Source organism: Lagenorhynchus albirostris, chromosome 2 (genome assembly GCF_949774975.1).
Source record: "Lagenorhynchus albirostris chromosome 2, mLagAlb1.1, whole genome shotgun sequence".
NCBI classification, from domain to species: domain Eukaryota; kingdom Metazoa; phylum Chordata; class Mammalia; order Artiodactyla; family Delphinidae; genus Lagenorhynchus; species Lagenorhynchus albirostris.
The window spans coordinates 27634120-27651872 of NC_083096.1; the positions used below are offsets into that span (position 1 = coordinate 27634120).

The following is a 17753-nucleotide window of genomic DNA, read 5'->3' on the forward strand; positions in this document are numbered from 1 at the left end:
GTATCCATTTATAGTATCATACAGAGAAGTTTCACTGCCCTACAAAATACTTCTGTGCTCCACCTATTCACCCAACCCCTAACCCCTGGCAACCACTGATCTTTTTCTTGTCTCCATATTTTTGCCTTTTTGAGAATATCACATAGTTGGAAATCATACAGTATATAATTTTTTCAGATTTGCTTCTTTCACTTAGTAACATGCATTTGAGTTTCCTCCAGGTCTTTCCATGACCTGATAGCTCATTTCCTTTTAGTGCTGAAGAATATTCCATTGTCTGGATGTACCACACTTTATTTATCCATTCACCTACTGAAGGGCATCTTGGTTTCCTCCAAGTCTTGGCAATTATGAATAAAGTTGCTGTAGACATCCATGTGCAGGTTTTGTGGTGGCCATAACTTTTAAACTCCCTTTGGTAAATACCAAGGAGCACCATTGCTGGATTGTATGTTTGGTTTTATAAGAAACTGCCAAACTGTCTTCCAGAGTGACTGTACCATTTTGCATTCCTACCAGCAATGAATTAAAGTTCCTTTTGCTACAAAGACTTATCAGCATTTGGTGGTGTCAGTGTTCCAGACTTTTGCCATTCAAATAGGTGGGTAGTGGTATCTCATTGCCACTTTAACTTGCATTTCCCTGATGACATATGACATGGAGGATTTTTCATATGCTTATTTGCCATCTCTATCTCTTCTTTGGTATCTGTCAAGGACTTTGGTCCATTTTTTAATTGGGTTGTTTGTTTTCTTGTTCTTGAACTTTAAGTGCTCTTTGTATATTTTCGGTAACAGTCCTTTACAGATATGCCTTTTGCAAATATTTTCTCTTAGTATGTGGCTTGTCTTCTAATTCTCTTGACATTGTCTTTCTCAAAGCAGAAGTTGTGAATTTTAATGAAGTCCATCTTACCAATTATTTCTTTCATGTATCATGCTCTTGATATAACTAAAAGGTCATCACCATTCCCAAGTTCATCAAGGTTATCTTCTAGGAGTTTTATAATTTTGTATTTTATATTTAGGTCTGTGATCCATATTGAGTTAATCTCATGTAAGGTGTAAGATCTGTGTCTACATTCATTTTTCTCTATGTGGATGTCCAGTTGTTCCAGCATTATATATATATTTATATATTTTGCGGTACGCGGGCCTCTCACTGTTGTGGCCTCTCCCGTTGCGGAGCACAGGCTCCGGACGCGCAGCCTCAGCAGCCATGGCTCACGGGCCTAGCCGCTCCGCGGCATGTGGGATCTTCCCAGACCGGGGCATGAACCTGTGTCCCCTGCATCAGCAGGCGGACTCTCAACCACTGCGCCACCAGGGAAGCCCCATGTATCCTTTTTAATTATGGTTTTCACTGGATACATGCCCAGGAGTGGGATTGGTGGATCATATGTAGCTCTATTTTTAGTTTTTTAATGAATCTCCATACTTTTCTCCATAGTGGCTGTATCAATTTACATTCCCACCAAGAGTATAGGAAGGTTCCCTTTTCTCCACACCCTCTCCAGCATTTATTATTTGAGATTTTTTGATGGTCTTTCTAACTGGTGCGAGCTGATACCTCACTGTAGTTTTGATTTGCATTTCTCTAATAATTAGTGATGCTGAGCATCTTTTCATGTGCCTCTTGGCCATCTGTATTTCTTCTTTGGAGAAATGTCTATTTAGATCTTCTCCCCATTTTGGGGTTGGGTTGTTTGTTTTTTTGATATAGAGCTGCAGAAGCTGTTTGTTTTTTGTAGATGAATCCCTTGTCAGTTGCTTCATTTGCAAACATTTTCTCCCATTCTGTGGGTTGTATTTTTGTTTTGTTTATGGTTTCCTTTGCTGTGCAAAAGCTTTTAAGTTTAATTAGTCCCATTTGTTTATTTTTGTTTTTACTTCCATTACTCTAGGAGGTGGATCAGAAAAGATCTTGCTGTGATTTATGTCAGAGAGTGTTCTGCCTATGTTTTCCTCTAAGAGTTTTATAGTATCTGGTCCTACATTTAGATCTTTAATCCATTTTGAGTTTATTTTTGTGTACAGTGTTAGGCAGCATTTTAATTTCATTCTTTACAGGTAGCTGTCCAATTTTCCCAGCACCACATATTGAAGAGACTGTCTTTTCTCCATTGTATATTCTTTCCTCCTTTGTCATAGATTAGGTGACCATGGGCATGTGGGTTTATCTCTAGACTTTCTATCCTTTTCCATTGATCTATATGTCTGTTTTTTTGTGCCAGTACCATACTGTTTTGACTACTGTAACTTTGTAGTATAGTCTGAAGTCAGGGAGTCTGATTTCTCCAGCTCTGTTTTTCTTTCTCAAGATTGCCTTAGCTATACGGGGTCTTTTGTGTTTCCATACAAATTGCAAAATTTTCTGTTCTGATTGTGAAAAATGCTATTGGTAATTTGATAGGGATTGCATTGAATCTGTAGATTACTTTGGGTAGTATAGTCATTTTGACAATATTCATTCTTCCAATCCAAGAACAAGGTATGGCTCTCCATCTGTTTGTGTCATCTTTGATTTCTTTCATCAGTATCTTATAGTTTTCTGAGTACAGGTCTTTTGCCTCCTTAGGTAGGTTTATTCTTAGGTATTTTATTCTTCTTGATGTGATGGTAAATGGGATTGTTTCCTTAATTTCTCTTTCTGATCTTTCATTGTTAGTGTATAGGAATGCAAGAGATTTCTGTGTATTTATTTTGTATCCTGAAAATTTACCAAATTCATTGATGAGTTCTAATAGTTTTCTAGTAGCATATTTAGCATTTTCTATGTATCATCAGTGACAGTTTTACTTCTTTTCCAATTTGAATTCCTTTTATCTCTTTTTCTTCTCTGATTGCCATGGCTTGGGCTTCCAAAACTATGTTGAATGAAAATGGCTAGGGTGGACATCCTTGTCTTCTTCCTGATCTTAGAGGAAATGCTTTCAATTTTTCACCGTCGAGGATGATGTTTGCTGTGGGTTTGTCGTATATGGCCTTTATTATGTTGAAGTAGGTTCCCTCTATGCCTGCTATGCCCTCTGATAAAAACTTCTGGAGAGTTTTTATCATAAATGGGTGTTGAATTTTGTCACAAGCTTTTTCTGCATCTATTGAGATAATCATATGGTTTTTATTCTTCAGTTTGTTAATGTGGTATATCACATTGATTGATTTGCAGATATTGAAAAATCCTTGCATCCCTGGGATAAACTCCACTTGATCATGGTGTATGATCCTTTTAATGTGCTGTTGGATTCAGTTTGCTAGTATTTTGTTGAGGATTTTTACATCTATATTTATCAATGATATTGGCCTGTAATTTTCTTTTTTTATGATATCTTTGTCTGGTTTTGGTATCATGGTGATGGTGGCCTTGTAGAATGAACTTGGGAGTGTTCCTCCCTCTGCAATTTTTGGGAAGAGTTTGAGAAGGATAGGTGTTAACTCTTCTCTAAATGTTTGACAGAACTCACCTGTGAAGCCATCTGGACTTTTGTTTGTTGGAAGATTTTTAATCAGTTTCAATTTCAGTACACGTGATTGTTCTGTTCGTACATTCTATTTCTTCCTTGTTCAGTCTTGGAAGGTTATACCTTTCTAGGAATTTGTCCATTTCTTCCTGGTTGTCCATTTTATTGGCATATAGTTGCTTGTAGTAGTCTGTTATGATCCTTTGTATTTCTGTTGTGTCCATTGTAACGGATCCTTTTTCTTTTCTAATTTTATTGATTTGAGTCCTCTCCCTTTTTTTCTTTATGAGTCTGGCTAAAGATTTATCAATTTTGTTTATCTTCTCAAAGAACCAACTTTTAGTTTCATCCATCTTTGCTATTGTTCTCTTCACCTCTATTTCACTTATTTCTGCTGCGATCTTTATGATTTTGTTTGTTTTTTGGTTTTGTTTGTTTTTCTATCTCTAGTTGCTTTAGGTGTAAGGTTAGGTTGTTTACTTGAGATTTTTCTTGTTTCCTGAGGTAAGATTGTATTGTTGTAAAAACTTCCCTCTTAAAACTGCTTTTGCTGCATCCCATAGGTTTTTGGATTGTGGTGTTTTTATTGTCATTTGTCTCTAAGTATTTTTTTTGATTTCCTCTTTGATTTCTTCAGTGATCCTTTGGTTATTTAGTAACATATTGTTTAGTCTCCATGTGTTTGTGTTTTTAACAGTTTTTTTCCTGTAATTGATTTCTAATCTCATAGTCTGTAGTTTGAAAAGATGCTTGATATGATTTCAATTTTCTTAAATTTACATAGGCTTGATTTTTGGTCCAAGATGTGATCTATCCTAGAGAATGTTCCACGTGTACTTGAGAAGAAAGTGTATTCTGCTGCTTTCGGATGGAATGTCCTATAGATATCAGCTAAGTCTATCTGGTCTAATGTGCCATTTAAGGCTTGTGTTTCCTTATTAATTTTCTGTCTGGATGATCTGTCCATTGGTGTAAGTGGGGTGTTAAAATCCCCCACTATTATTGTGTTATTGTCAATTTCCCCTTTGATGGATGTTAGCATTTGGCTTATAAATTGAGGTGCTCCTACGTTTGGTGCATATAATTTACAATTTTTATACCTTCTTGGATGGATCCCTTGATCATTATGTAGTGTCCTTCCTTATCTCTTACAACAGTCTTTATTTTAAAGTCTATTTTGTCTGATATGAGTATTGCTACTTCAGTTTTCTTTTGATTTCCATTTGCATGGAATATCTTTTTCCATCCCCTCACTTTCAGTCTGTATGTGTCCCTAGGTCTGAAGTGGGTCTCTGTAGACAGCATATCCATTCAGCCAGTCTATGTCTTTTGGATGGAGCATTTAATCCATTTGCATTTAAGGTAATTATCAATATGTATATTCCTACTGCCATTTTCTTAACTGTTTTGGGTTTTTTCTTCCCTTACTTTTTTGTTGCCTTCTCTTGTGGTTTGATGATCATCCTTAGTGTTGTGTTTGGGTTGCTTTTTCTTTCTTGTTTGTGTATCTATTGTAGTTTTTGGGTTTGCTATTCCCATGAGGTTTTAATTTAGCAGTCTATATATGTACAAGGTTGTTTTAATTTGCTAGTCTCTTTCCCGCCTACGAAAGTTCCTTTAGCATTTGTTGTAAAACTGATTTCATGGTGCTGAATTCTCTTAGCTTTTGCTTGTCTGTAAAGCTTTGGTTTTCTCTGTCGAATCTGAATGAGAGCCTTGCTGGGTAGAGTATTCTTGGTTGTAGGTTTTTCCCTTTCATCACTTGAAATATATCATGCCACTCTCTTTCTGGCCTGCAGAGTTTCTGCTGAAAAATCAGCTGATAATAATAATCAGGATTCCCTCATATGTTATTTGTTGCTTTTCCCTTGTTGCTTTTAACAGTTTTCCTTTGTCTTTAATTTTTGCCAGTTTGATTAATATGTGTCTTGGCATGTTCCTCCTTGGGTTCATCCAGTGTGGGATTCTCTGTGCTTCCTGGACTTAGTGAGTGTTTCCTTTCTCATGTTAGGGAAGTTTCTGGCTAAAATATCTTCAATTATTTTCTCAGGCTCTTTCTCTTTCTCTTCTCCTTCTGGTACCCCTATAATGAGAATGTTGGTGTGCTTATTATTATCCCAGAGATCTCTGAGACTGTCCTCATTTCTTTTCATTCCTTTTTCTTTATTCTGTTCTGTGGCAGTGAGTTCCACCACTATGTCTTCCACCTCACTTATTCATTCTTCTGCCTCAGTTATTCTGCTATTGATTGCTTCTACTGCATTTTTCATTTCAGTTATTGTATTGTTCATCTGTTTGTTTGTACTTTAAATCTTCTAGCTCCTTGTTAAACATTTCTTGTATCTTCTTGATCTATCCCTCCACTCTTTTTCCAAGATTTTGGATCATCTTTACTATCATTACTCTGAATTCTTTTTCAGGTAGATTGCCTATCTCCTCTTCATTTAGTTGTTCTTGTGGGTTTTTATCTTGTTCCTTCTTTTGTAACATATTTCTCTGTCATCTCATTTTGTCTAACTTTCTGTGTTTGTGGTGTCCTTTCCACAGGCTGCAGGATTGTAGTTCTCTTGCTTCTGGTGTCTGCTCCCTGGTGGATGAGTTTGATCCAGGGGCTTGTGCAGCCTTCCTGGTGGAAGAGACTGGTGCCTGCCCTCTCATGGGTGCAGCTGGATCTTGTCCTTCTGATGGGCAGGGCCACATCAAGGGGTGTGTTTTGAGGTGGATGTGAGCTCAGTACAACTTTAGGCAGTCTGTCTTCTGATGGGTGGGGCTGTATTCCTATCTTGGTGGTTGTTTGGCCTGAGGTTTTCCAGCTTTGGAGCCGCAGGTTGTTGGGGCTGGGTCTTGGTGCCAAAATATGGACCTCCAGAAGATCTCACTCCAATCAATATTCCCTGGGGCCTCTGCTACCAGTGTTCTTGCCCTCGTGGTGAGCGATAGTCGACCTTCCCCTCCCCAGGACACCCTCTAAGACCTCTAGGTAGGTGTAGCCCAGGTTGCTATTGAGGTACTGCTTTGTGCCGGGTCCCAGTGCATGTGAGACCTTCTGTGTGCCATCCAAGGGTTTAGTCTCTGTTTGTCCCAGCCCTATGGAGTTCCTGCAATCAAGCCCTGCTGGCCCTCATGGCTAAATGGTCTGGGGGTTCTTCTACCCAATTCCAGACCCTCAGACTATCTCGGAGGGCTATTTTATGTGGGAATGTCCCTATGTAGCCTGCATGGGTTTAATATTTTTTGGTGTGAGGGTTGTTTTTAGTATAGATGTTTGCCACCTCTTCCTCAGTGTATGCTGGCCGTTATCCCCTTTACAGGAGGTGTGACTGATGTTGTGGTGAACAGAGCCAGCACTGGATATTGAGCAGGGCCTCCCCTTTGCTCTGTGGTTGTCACTGCCCTGTCAGACATGGGGTCTGCTCCCTAGTTGTTGGAGTAGAGGCCCTCAGATCTGTTTCTTAGCTGTGTTTCTGATCTGCGGTGTGAGGTAGGTAGGATTGGAGTACTCCCACTGGGAGGGAAGCCTCTGAGTATTCCTTCTCTGGACCTGTTCACCTGTGGCTGTGCTCTGTTATGTCACTTTTCACCTGTTGTGCGAGCTCTCTTACACTGTTGTTGGCACTGCTCTAGGCCCCACCTTAACTGTGGGTATGCCGGCAGTTGGCCCTGGTGTCTCTCAGACGTTGTTTTCACCAGGCCACCTGCATAGATCCACCTAAGTCAGGTCCCAGGATTGTAGTAATCATGGATTGGACCCACTATGGGTGCTATGGGGGCAGCTCTGACTCGAGTCTGGCCCAACCCCCATGTGTATGTGCCGACAAAATCTACAGCTGCTAAAGCTAGGCCCATCTTGGTTGCAGGAGCACTGGCTGTTCATTCAGATGTTCTGTAGGCACTGAGTTTACAAAGCCAGTCACAGCATTGTCAATTCATGGTTTGAACAGCTGTGTGGAGAGGTTTCAGCTTTTCTTTCTTAGTTGCATGGCCCCTAGGGCTCAGTTGTGGTTTCAGTCCCACCTCTGCTTGTGGGCCACCCATAGGGGTCTGCTGTCAAGGCTGCCCTGGAGCACAGGAGTCCACCCCGGCAAGCAGGGGTTGTGGCAGCAGCACGGTGGCTGGGGTCACAGGACCCCTGGCAGCAACAGGCATTAGGGGGAGCTGGTGGCCGCAGGCACAAGAGAGTCAGCCCCAGTGGGGGCTCTTCCTAATACCCAGCCACAGGCGTGGGCGAGCCAGCCCTAGTGTTGATGAGGCATGTGGGGAAGCTGGCCCCGGTGGTGACAAGGCATGTGAGGGAACCAGCCATCGTGGGCACAAGAGACCTTGTGGTGGGGGGGGCCTCCTAGCACCCAGCCACAGGCAGGAGAGAGCAGGCCCCAGAGGGGTCCCCCAGTGCCTGGCTGCCAGCGTGATAGAACCGGCCCTGGTGGGGGCCCCTCCTAATGCCTGGCCCCCTGCACAAGAGGCTAGCCCTGGCAGGGGCCCCTCCTTGTACCCGGCTGCTGGCTCAAGAGGGCTGGCCCCAGCAGGGGCCCTTCCTAGTGCCCAGGGAGGCAGGAGTGGCACATGGGGAGAGAGCCTGCAATGGCAGCTCTGCCCCTTACACATCACTTAACAATGGTGCTTTGCTTCTATGGCAGCCTGGGTTTCCTCCACAGGCATTCCTGGTTGCAATGTCCTCACTCCTGTCCCCTCAGGCTGTCTCCTTATAGCCAACAGCAGTCCTCTACCCAGGTTTGCTCTCCAAACACCACATTCCAGCACGCAGCCCCCATCCTCACCAGGGACACATCTAGGGCAGGGGCACACAGGACTGTGGCACGAACCATCTGTGTAGGTCTCACTCTGTCTTACCTGCCACAGAACAGTTGCTGCACTCTCTTCTGATAGCCCCAAAGCTCCCCTTCTGTCCCAACTGATCTCTCCACCAGTGAGGGGGCTTCTCCAGATGCAGGAACCTCTCCTCTCCTCAAGCTCCACCCCAGGGCTGTCGTTCACGTCCAGCTTCCTCTCCTCTTCTTTCCCCCTTCTTCTTTCTTTCATCCTACCAGGTTATGGGGGATCTTTCTTGTCCTTTTTGGTGTCCAAGGTCCTCTGCCAGTGTTCAGCCAGTGCTCTGTGAGACTTGTTCCATTTGTAGATGTATTCTTTTTTTTTTGCGGTACGCGGGCCTCTCACTGCTGTGGCCTCTCCTGTTGCGGAGCACAGGCTCCGGACGCGCAGGCTCAGTGGCCATGGCTCACAGGCCCAGCCGCTCCGCGGCATGTGGGATCTTCCCAGACCAGGGCACGAACCCATGTCCCCTGCGTTGGCAGGCGGACTCTCAACCACTGAGCCACCAGGGAAGCCCTGTAGATGTATTCTTGATGCATCTGTGGGGAGAGATGAACTCCATATCCTCCTACTCCTCCACCGTCTTGACCTCCTTTGATACTGAGTCTTCTTAACCATTAACCTGAATATCTCTCTATTTATTAGTTCTTCTTTAATTTTATTCATCAGAGTTTTATAGTTTTCCACATCTAGATCTTGTACATAATTTGTTAGATTTATACCAAAACTTTTCATTTTAGGGGGGCTAATGTAAACGGTATTGTGTTTTTAATTTCAAATTCCACTTGTTCATTGCTGGTATATAGGAAAGCAAATAACTTTCAGATATTAACCTTGTACCTTGCAACTTGCCATAATTGCTTTTTAGTTCCAAGAATTTTTCATCAATTCTTTCAGATTTTCTACATAGATGATCATGTCATCTTGCAATCAAGAAAGGTTTTTTTTCCTCTTCCCTCCCAGTCTTTATACCTTTTATTTCCTTTTCTTGTCTTATTGCATTACTTCCAGTATGATGTTGAAAAGGATGGGTAAAAGGGAATAATCTTGACTTACACCTGATCAATGGGGAAAGCTTTGAGTTTCTCACCATTAAGTATAATGTTAGCTGTAGGGTTTCTTTTTTAAGATATTCTTTATCAAGTTGAGAAAGTTTCCCTCTATTTCTAGTTTACTGAGAGTTTTTTAAAATCATGAATGTGTTTGGATTTTGTCAAAAGCTTTTTCTGCATCTATTAATGTGATCATGCGATTTTTCTTTTTTAGCTTATTGATGTGATAGATTACATTTAATTTTCACATAATGAACCAGACTTGCATACTTAGAATAAATCCTACTTGACTGTGGTGTGTAATTCTTTTTAAATGCTGTTGGATTCTATTTGCCAATATTTTGTTTTTTCGAGCACTTCTCAGAAAATAATGAACAGTCCTCCAAAATTTAATGTTGAATTAGATAAAAATCAATATTTTACTTCTTATTTTTAACCCTAGTTTTCAAGGAATAAAATTTCTATTAGAAAAATACAGCTTACAGATTTGTTAAAGATCATTGTGAGGCAGTTTATAAAAGAATTACCAGTTCTAAATTAATAATTAGTTTGTTACATTTCAGTCAGCAGCTTCATGTCATCATTCAATGTTTTTTTAAATTATTTATTTATTAATTATTATTATCTTTTTTTTTTTCTTTTGGCTGTGTTGGGTCTTCGTTGCTGTTCGTGGGCTTTCCTCTAGTTGCAGTGAGCCAGGGCTACTCTTCATTGCTGTGCATGGGCTTCTATTGTTGTGGAGCACGGGTTCTAGGCACAAGGGCTTCAGTAGTTGTGGTACACGGGCTCAGTGCTCATGGGCTCTAGAGTGCAGGCTCAGTAGTTGTGGCACACGGGCTTAGTTGCTCCACAGCATGTGGGATCTTCCTGGACCAGGGATCGAACCCGTGTCTCCTGCATTGACAGGCGGATTCTTAACCACTGTCACTAGGGAAGTCCCCATTCAATGGTTTTTATGTATATAATTTAAACAATACACTACCATAAGAAATTTTTTAAAAATTTGAAAGTGTATAACCAAAAAAACAACCAGGATTTCTGGGGGTTGGTGACATAATACTAAATCACATGAGAACACATGAGTGCATTCAGCCCATTTCCACTAGCTCGAGGGCTTGCTCCCTCTGTATACACTGTGGAGTTCTCACGCGGTTCTACTTTCTACGGAGAAATATATGAATCAATACTTATTTTAAAATATAACTAGAAAGAAATACCATTGCTATCTTTAGCCTGAATTCCCTGGTCTGCCTTTGTGGACACCAGGGGTTCCAAACTACCAGCTGGAAAATGTAACTTTACTGACTTTATAACTTTAATAATCTTGACAATCAGAATTTAATAAGTTCACATCTACTACAACTCAAAAAATTCTCTTTTCCAAAATGCCCCTCCCAATACGTCTACCCACCACCAGTTGGTTGGTCTGTCTCTTGCTTTCTCTTGCTTCCCTCTTTTCTGTGCACCCAAATCTTATGAAAAAGTGGTTTAAATTTGCTATTTCAATTTTTCAACTCACACTGTTTTCAATCCATATTATATGATTTCTGTACCCACTCTTCCAGTACAAATATTTTTGTTAACATAACCAGTGCTGTCCATGTCACTAAGTCCAATGGATACTTTTCAGTCTTATTTAATCACTCAGCAGCATCTGGTAGATCACCTCCTCTTTCCTGAAGTATTTCCATCTGTCGGCATGCATGATAACAAGCCTTTTCAGTTTCTACTTATTTCTCAGGTTACCTTACCTTTAAAACTTTTGATGTTCTTTAGGATTCAGTAAGCCCATCTTCCTTCTCACTTTATTTCTCTAGGTGACCTCATTTACTCCCAAAGTTTCTAATATTCTCTGTAAGCCAGTGGGGATTTCTATCTCCAGCCCAGCCCTCACTCCTGAGCTTAGTCCCTTGTGTCTCCATGCTTATTCAACATACCCATTTGTACAATGCTCTTGAACATTAAATTCAACAGGGTCGAAACCTAACACTTGATCTTATCCCAAACCCAGGCCATCTCGACCACAAACCTTCTTATTTTGTGTATTTTCTATTCTCACTAAGTACTACCACTATGTACGTATTGCTCATGTCAGAAATATGGATATGCACTATTCTCTACCCAACATAGCCAATCAGTCATTAAGTCCTGTTGATTTCACCTCTTATATATTTCACCAATCTGTTTACTTCTAGCATCATTATTATCAGTTCAATCTAAGCCATCATCATCACTTGACTAACTGCTCTACTAGCTCCCTAACTGGTCTTGTGTAAACACCATGGCTCTGCTCCAATCCATTATCTACTCTGGAGCTGGAATGCTATTTTTAAAATGCAAATTTGATCACATAATTCTCCTTTGTTTTTTAAAAAATCTTTTAATATCTTCCTTTTAGTAAAAGGATAAAGTGAAAGGTCTACAATAAAAACTTAAAGGCCTTGTCTTTATCCAGCCCTCACCTGCCTCTCCAACCTCATCACATGCTATTTTTTCCATTATTCTTTATGTTAAGCACAGTTTCTTTCCTTCTTTAAAAGTCCTATCTCAGGACCTTCAATTTACAGTTTTCTTTTCTCTAGAAGAGGAGCTGGCAAACTTTTTTAGGAGAGGGCGAGATAGTAAATATTTTAGGCTTTGTGAGCCAATAGGCCAGTCTTTGACTCACCTACTCATTGTAGGTGAAAGGAGCCACAGATAACATGTAAACAAATGAGCATGACTATGTTCTTGAGCCATACAAAGTGGACTTGGGCTGGGGTACAATTTGCCAGCTCCTGCCCTAGGACTAATAATCCCTATATTGCCACTCACAGATTCATTTCAAGTGTCATTTTTTTCATTGAAACTTCTTCTGATCAGGGTAAGTCACCTTATTAAATGTGCTTATACCACAAAGTATATTTCATTTTCATATAACTAATCATTACTGCAATTAATTAGATATCTGTGAAATTTTCTTGTCAATATCTATCTTCCCTATAAGGCTGTAAACTCCATTAGACTAGGAATTATATTTACTTTGCTATTTTATTCCCAGCATGTGGTGGAGAACATGACACATGGTAGCAATCAATAAATATTTGTTGAATGAATGAATTTACTATCATTCATATCAATGAATGAATGATTAATTTACTATCTGACCTTCAGTTGGCAACTTTATCTTTCTGAGCCTTAGTTTTCCACCTGGAAAGGAAGATGATAATAACAACTACTTCCCAGGTTTGTTTCAGGTAAGAAAACATGTGTGAGGTGAATTTTGTGAACTCTAAAACAATATACAGATGTAAGAAAAGAAATATTAGAAAGATGAGTTGGTTGCATAGTACAGGAGCAAATTATAGCCCAAGGTCCAAATCTTTTCACTCATTTTGTTGGGCTTCTAGCTAAGAATGGTTTTTGTCTTTTTAAAGGGTTGTAAAGAAAAACAAAACAAAGACTACATGACAGAGACTACTCGTGGCCCAGGAAGCCTAAAATATTTTACTCTCTGGTCCTTTACAGAAATAGTTTGCTGATCTCTGGCTTAGAAAATAAATGAATATAAATATATATAAATATATATATATAATAAATATATATATATTATAAAAATACTCATATTTTAATATTTTGGTGTCATTTTCTGACTACCTTTCTTCTCTTCAATAGAGAAAGTGATCAAATTTATAAACATTCCTCCTGCCCCTGCCGAGGGACTCTATGTTTACTTTAAATTAAAAAATAATGATAAAGGGAGTATTTAAATATTTTCTTTTCCCCTCAGTTATATGAACAATTGATTTTGAAACAGAGCAGGCCTGGGGTGTCTGGGGATGGGATAGAAATGGGGAGATGGATGCCAAGAAAACTACCTCCACTGGAAGGTTAACTGCTGTTATGTATGTGATTGCTGAGATTTTTTTTCCTGGGTAATTCATCACTATATAGAAATTAGGAGTGACACATTTATAGTAAATATAAGGGACTGTGTTTTTCACACACAAAAAAATACTGCACAAAAAAGGAAAGGAATTTGGAATCAAAAGATCATGATTCAAGTTTGAACTCTACCAACTTACTCAATATGGCACTTTGAGCAAATACATTAGTATCTCTCAGCTTGAGCTTCTCCATCTAGAAAAAGAGAGTAAATATTGATTCCATTTAGTAGGTGGCTATTATGAGCCAGGTGCTTTACATATATTATATTTGATCTGCAAAGTGGCTATTGTTAGCTCCAATATATAGATGAAGAAACTGATGCTCAGAGAGGTTAAGTAACTTGCTCAAAGTACACCACTAGAAAGAACCAAAGGGTCTGGAGTCAAATTCTGACTCTAGCAATATATTTAACCTTCTTAGGCCTTACATGTTGTATCTTACAAAAATACATACAAAACCTAATTTCCAGAAGAGAAGTTTTGAAATTCCTGCATATTACATTACCAGCTTGCACCTTAAAGGTAGATGGTTTTCCTACAGTGTTCTATATTAAATCTACTTCTGTGTCTTTAGAGAACAGTAAAGAGGGAATGTGCTCTCCTCTCTGTGTATTATAAGAACAACCTAAATTGAGAAAGCATAAATATATAGAAATATTAGATTTTAAGCATGTTCCTTGAGTACCATAGTAACCATGAATTCTATTTATTCCACAGCAATTCCCATTCTGTTTTTGAACCAAACACATTCAATACGTGGCACATCAGTTGATTATTAAGTCTTTATTACCTTTGCTTCATTATCTCATGTAGTCTCCCATGCTGGACACACTGTTCCTCCAATTCATCATTTCTTCTCTGTAACTTTTCCAGTTTGTCACATGTATACCTTTTTTCTTGACTGAGCTGAGCTATTTCAGATCTAGAGAGGTATAAACACAGAAGTGACTGATGTTAAAGGTTCTTATTACCAGAGCATGTTTTTATTGTATAACCTTATCATTTTCTTGAACTCTGTACTTAAGCATAACAGTGTCAATAAAAATTATTTTATGTAAAATAAAATATTTCAGAAATTACAGAATGTCTAGTAGAAGGATATACACACTGCAGGAACTCAACTGGTAGACAGAAAAAGGAATAACAACTTCAACAGAGAGAGTTTTTTCAAGGAACAAGACAAAAATGATAATAATCAAATCCCGTTTTTAAAAAGACAGCTATTAATTTGCCAAATATTTAGTAAGTATCTATTACAGGCCAGCTACCATGCTGTTACAGGAACAACCCCAGGCCTAATTTCTGACAGAGAGTTGTTTCTTTTAATTAACATAGCTAATTTAATGGTACATGATTAAAATCATATAGTTTTAAAAAATGGTGAGCCTTCCCTGGTGGCGCAGTGGTTGAGAGTCCGCCTGCTGATGCAGGGGACACGGGTTCGTGCCCCGGTCCGGGAAGATCCCATATGCCATGGAGCGGCTAGGCCTGTGAGCCATGGCCGCTGAGCCTGCGCGTCCAGGGCCTGTGCTCCGCAATGGGAGAGGCCACAACAGTGAGAGGCCCGCGTACCGCAAAAAAAAAAAAAAAAAATGGTGGTTCTCTGCCCCCTGACTCCACCTCCAGCTTGTCAATGTAATTACTAATATTTCAGTTTGTAGTTAAATCAGTATCAGTTTTATGTCATAACAACTACATAAATATTGGTCCTTGTTGTTTAAGGAGTATATTATGATTACACATGCATTTGTGTACATTTATTTTCCCTAAACAAGTGGGCTTTAGTGTAGAATGACTGAGTGGCAACCATCTTTTCTGATGGGAGATTCCCAATATTATCAGCATCCGTAATTCTTTTCCCTGTGGCCATTCTGTTTCTCAAAAGAAGGATTCTCCATTTTCCTGCTTGTTGTGTACAACCCTAACCATCAGTGGTCTAGGAGCTGGTTGGAAATAGAGGGGTGGTGTACTCACCTTTCAGAATGTAGACTTTTAATTAATTCCTCTATTCTAATTTCAGTGCAGCTATTTTCACCAGTGCCTGCTGGTTTAATCTCTTCAGAGGGGAAGCTCCTAGTTTTCTGGGTGGAGGAGGGATAGTCACCTGGCTGCATGGGGTGGGGGTAGAACTGTCAACTTTGGCTTCAGTCCTATATTCCACTCCTGCCTTCTAAGTCTTTCTGGGATCCTGAAAGCAGATCAGCTTGCTTCACATACAAGTATCCCTGTCTGCAGACATTTAAGACTCACCTTCCTCCATTTGCTAAGTGAGGTACCATTCCCCCAACTTTCTTTCTGTTTTCACATTATTTCATTTGGGATTACAGATATCTATCTACTTTGGTGATGATTGGTGTTTGTCAGGAAATAATGTTACTTCTTCAGTGTCTTGGATGGCCATTTCAAGGCTCAAAATTTGAAGCTAAGAGAGACATCTGTCCAAGAAAAATTGTACTTTGTCCTTGATTTAATTAAACATTACTCCTTACTCCACCATCTCCTCGTACTCCACTGCCTCATAGGTTAGAACTGAAAGCTTAGAAGTCGTGCACATTAAAATACAAGTAGTTAACAACTGGTTCGTTTCTTGAGGTTTATGTGAGATGCTTGATGTAAAATTATTTCCCTCCAAAGAAAGGATTCCTCCATTAGGTGACATAGACTTTTTTTTTTTTTTCCTGGAAAAGATATGGATTTGCTAAGGGAATTTATCCCAAGGACCAAGCTGCTTCACATGGCATGAAGCGATCGCTCGCTTTTAGTTCACCTCATTCCTCATTTTGTTTTCATCTTGGTTCAAGTTTCACCTCGAAGAAAGCTTGCTCTGATTAATACCTGCAGTTCTCAGTATGCCAGCACATTTTTTGAAACTACCTCTAGCTTTTATGCATACATTAGCTTATAATTTATTCCTGTGAATTGTGCTCTGTGCCTCATCCTTCTTGCTAGATTACAGATTACACACAAGGGCATGGATTATCTCATTTTCAAGCTCAGATTAAGCACTCAATCTATATTTACTTCTTCTAATAAGAATTTACTTATATTTGAAATAGTCTAAATAAGTAAATAATGACTATGTCTATCCTTTCAAAATCACATACAATATAAAAGAATTTAGGAGCAGTTATATGAAATTTTTAATTTAGTATTCTTCCACGATTAGTATTCCCTATCACAATATGTACTATACACTAAAATTCCAAAAGGCCCAAAAATATCCTTAAACTGCATTAGAAAAAAATGCATAAGATTATTTATCTGTTCTCAGGTACTTTCCCAGAAAAACAAGTCACTTTTGAAAAGTCACGAAGGAAACATAGATTTTACAGTATAAGAATATAAAGCTTTTACATACAACAAAAACATATGTTTTTATGAGCATGTTCCTTGTAGCACTGTTTCTAGACACAACCTTGCTCTGCAACCCAATATATGAAAACTTAATCCAGAAATGTATCAACAGATGATTAGTTACATTACTTTAAAAAAGAAATATCAAGATGCTATTCTGATAATATGGCTATTTATTGGTGTTATATATTGACCTAAAAATATGACATATTGGTAAAAAAGGAAAATATTAAAAATCAGCATAAGGTAATTTTATTTTATAAAATAAAAAATATTTTGACATGTATTCCACATATTAATATTGATTATCTCTTGGTGTCCAGATTAGAAATATAAAATATTTGTTTCCTTTTCTGTATTTTCTGAATTTTTACAATGGACATGTATTGTAATATTTAAAACAAAAAATAAAGTCACTTTGATTTTGAAAAAATTCTTAAGAAACAAAAAGAACTGGGAACAAATTTTTCAAAATTAAAAAAAGGGAATGTAAAAAATGAGACAAATGAATATTAGAAGCATTATATAATAAACTGCTATCCCCACTCTTCATCAAAATTCCAATTAAAAAAGTACAAGGGAAATGAAAAATACTCACAGAGGAAGAAACATAAATGATCAATAAACATTTATAAAACATTCAATTTCCCTATTATTCAAAGAAATGCCTAATAAAACATTTACTGTATGCCTACACTACACTAGGTAGTGGAATTCATCCTTTACATTATGATCTCAATTAATCCTACAAGGTAAGTGTTTATTCCCTTTTCTCTGGGAGGTAAATATGAGATTTAATAATTCGCCTAAGGTCACCTAAATGGTGATTACCCAAGCCCAGACACAAACACTGGTCTGTCCAACTCTAAAGGGGTTGTCCCACCCACTGTGCAACATGGCCCCTCAACTCCTATTTTGAAAAACCTCTCACTTCTTTTGTCACAAACTGCTATGTACACATATATACTGAGCAGAATTTAGTGCAGTACTTGAGCAAAGTCATACACATTAACAGCCTTTACAGGGTTCACAGTCTTTGGACCAGCAATCCCCTTTTAGACATCTCATCTAAGAAAATCATGAAAAAATTCAGATTTATGTATAAAATTATTATTATATTATTCATTACAT

The 17753-nt window shown here is 38.8% G+C and overlaps 1 protein-coding gene across 7 annotated transcripts in view; it reads right to left on the reverse strand.

The window, feature by feature from the left end:
• Positions 1–17753, reverse strand: part of SDCCAG8 (SHH signaling and ciliogenesis regulator SDCCAG8) — a 263361-nt gene that overhangs the window by 72133 nt on the left and 173475 nt on the right. For 6 of the 7 annotated variants that reach the window (XR_009536611.1, XR_009536605.1, XR_009536614.1 and 3 more), the window contains one exon: positions 14059–14190. Coding sequence is in view for 4 of the 7 variants with exons in the window: in XM_060128623.1 (XP_059984606.1) it covers positions 14059–14190 (132 nt within the window). In the remaining 3 variants the exon portion in view is untranslated. Of the gene's footprint in view, positions 1–9959; positions 10237–14058; positions 14191–17753 lie in introns of those variants that run through there. The other variant, XM_060128622.1, reaches the window with a different exon arrangement.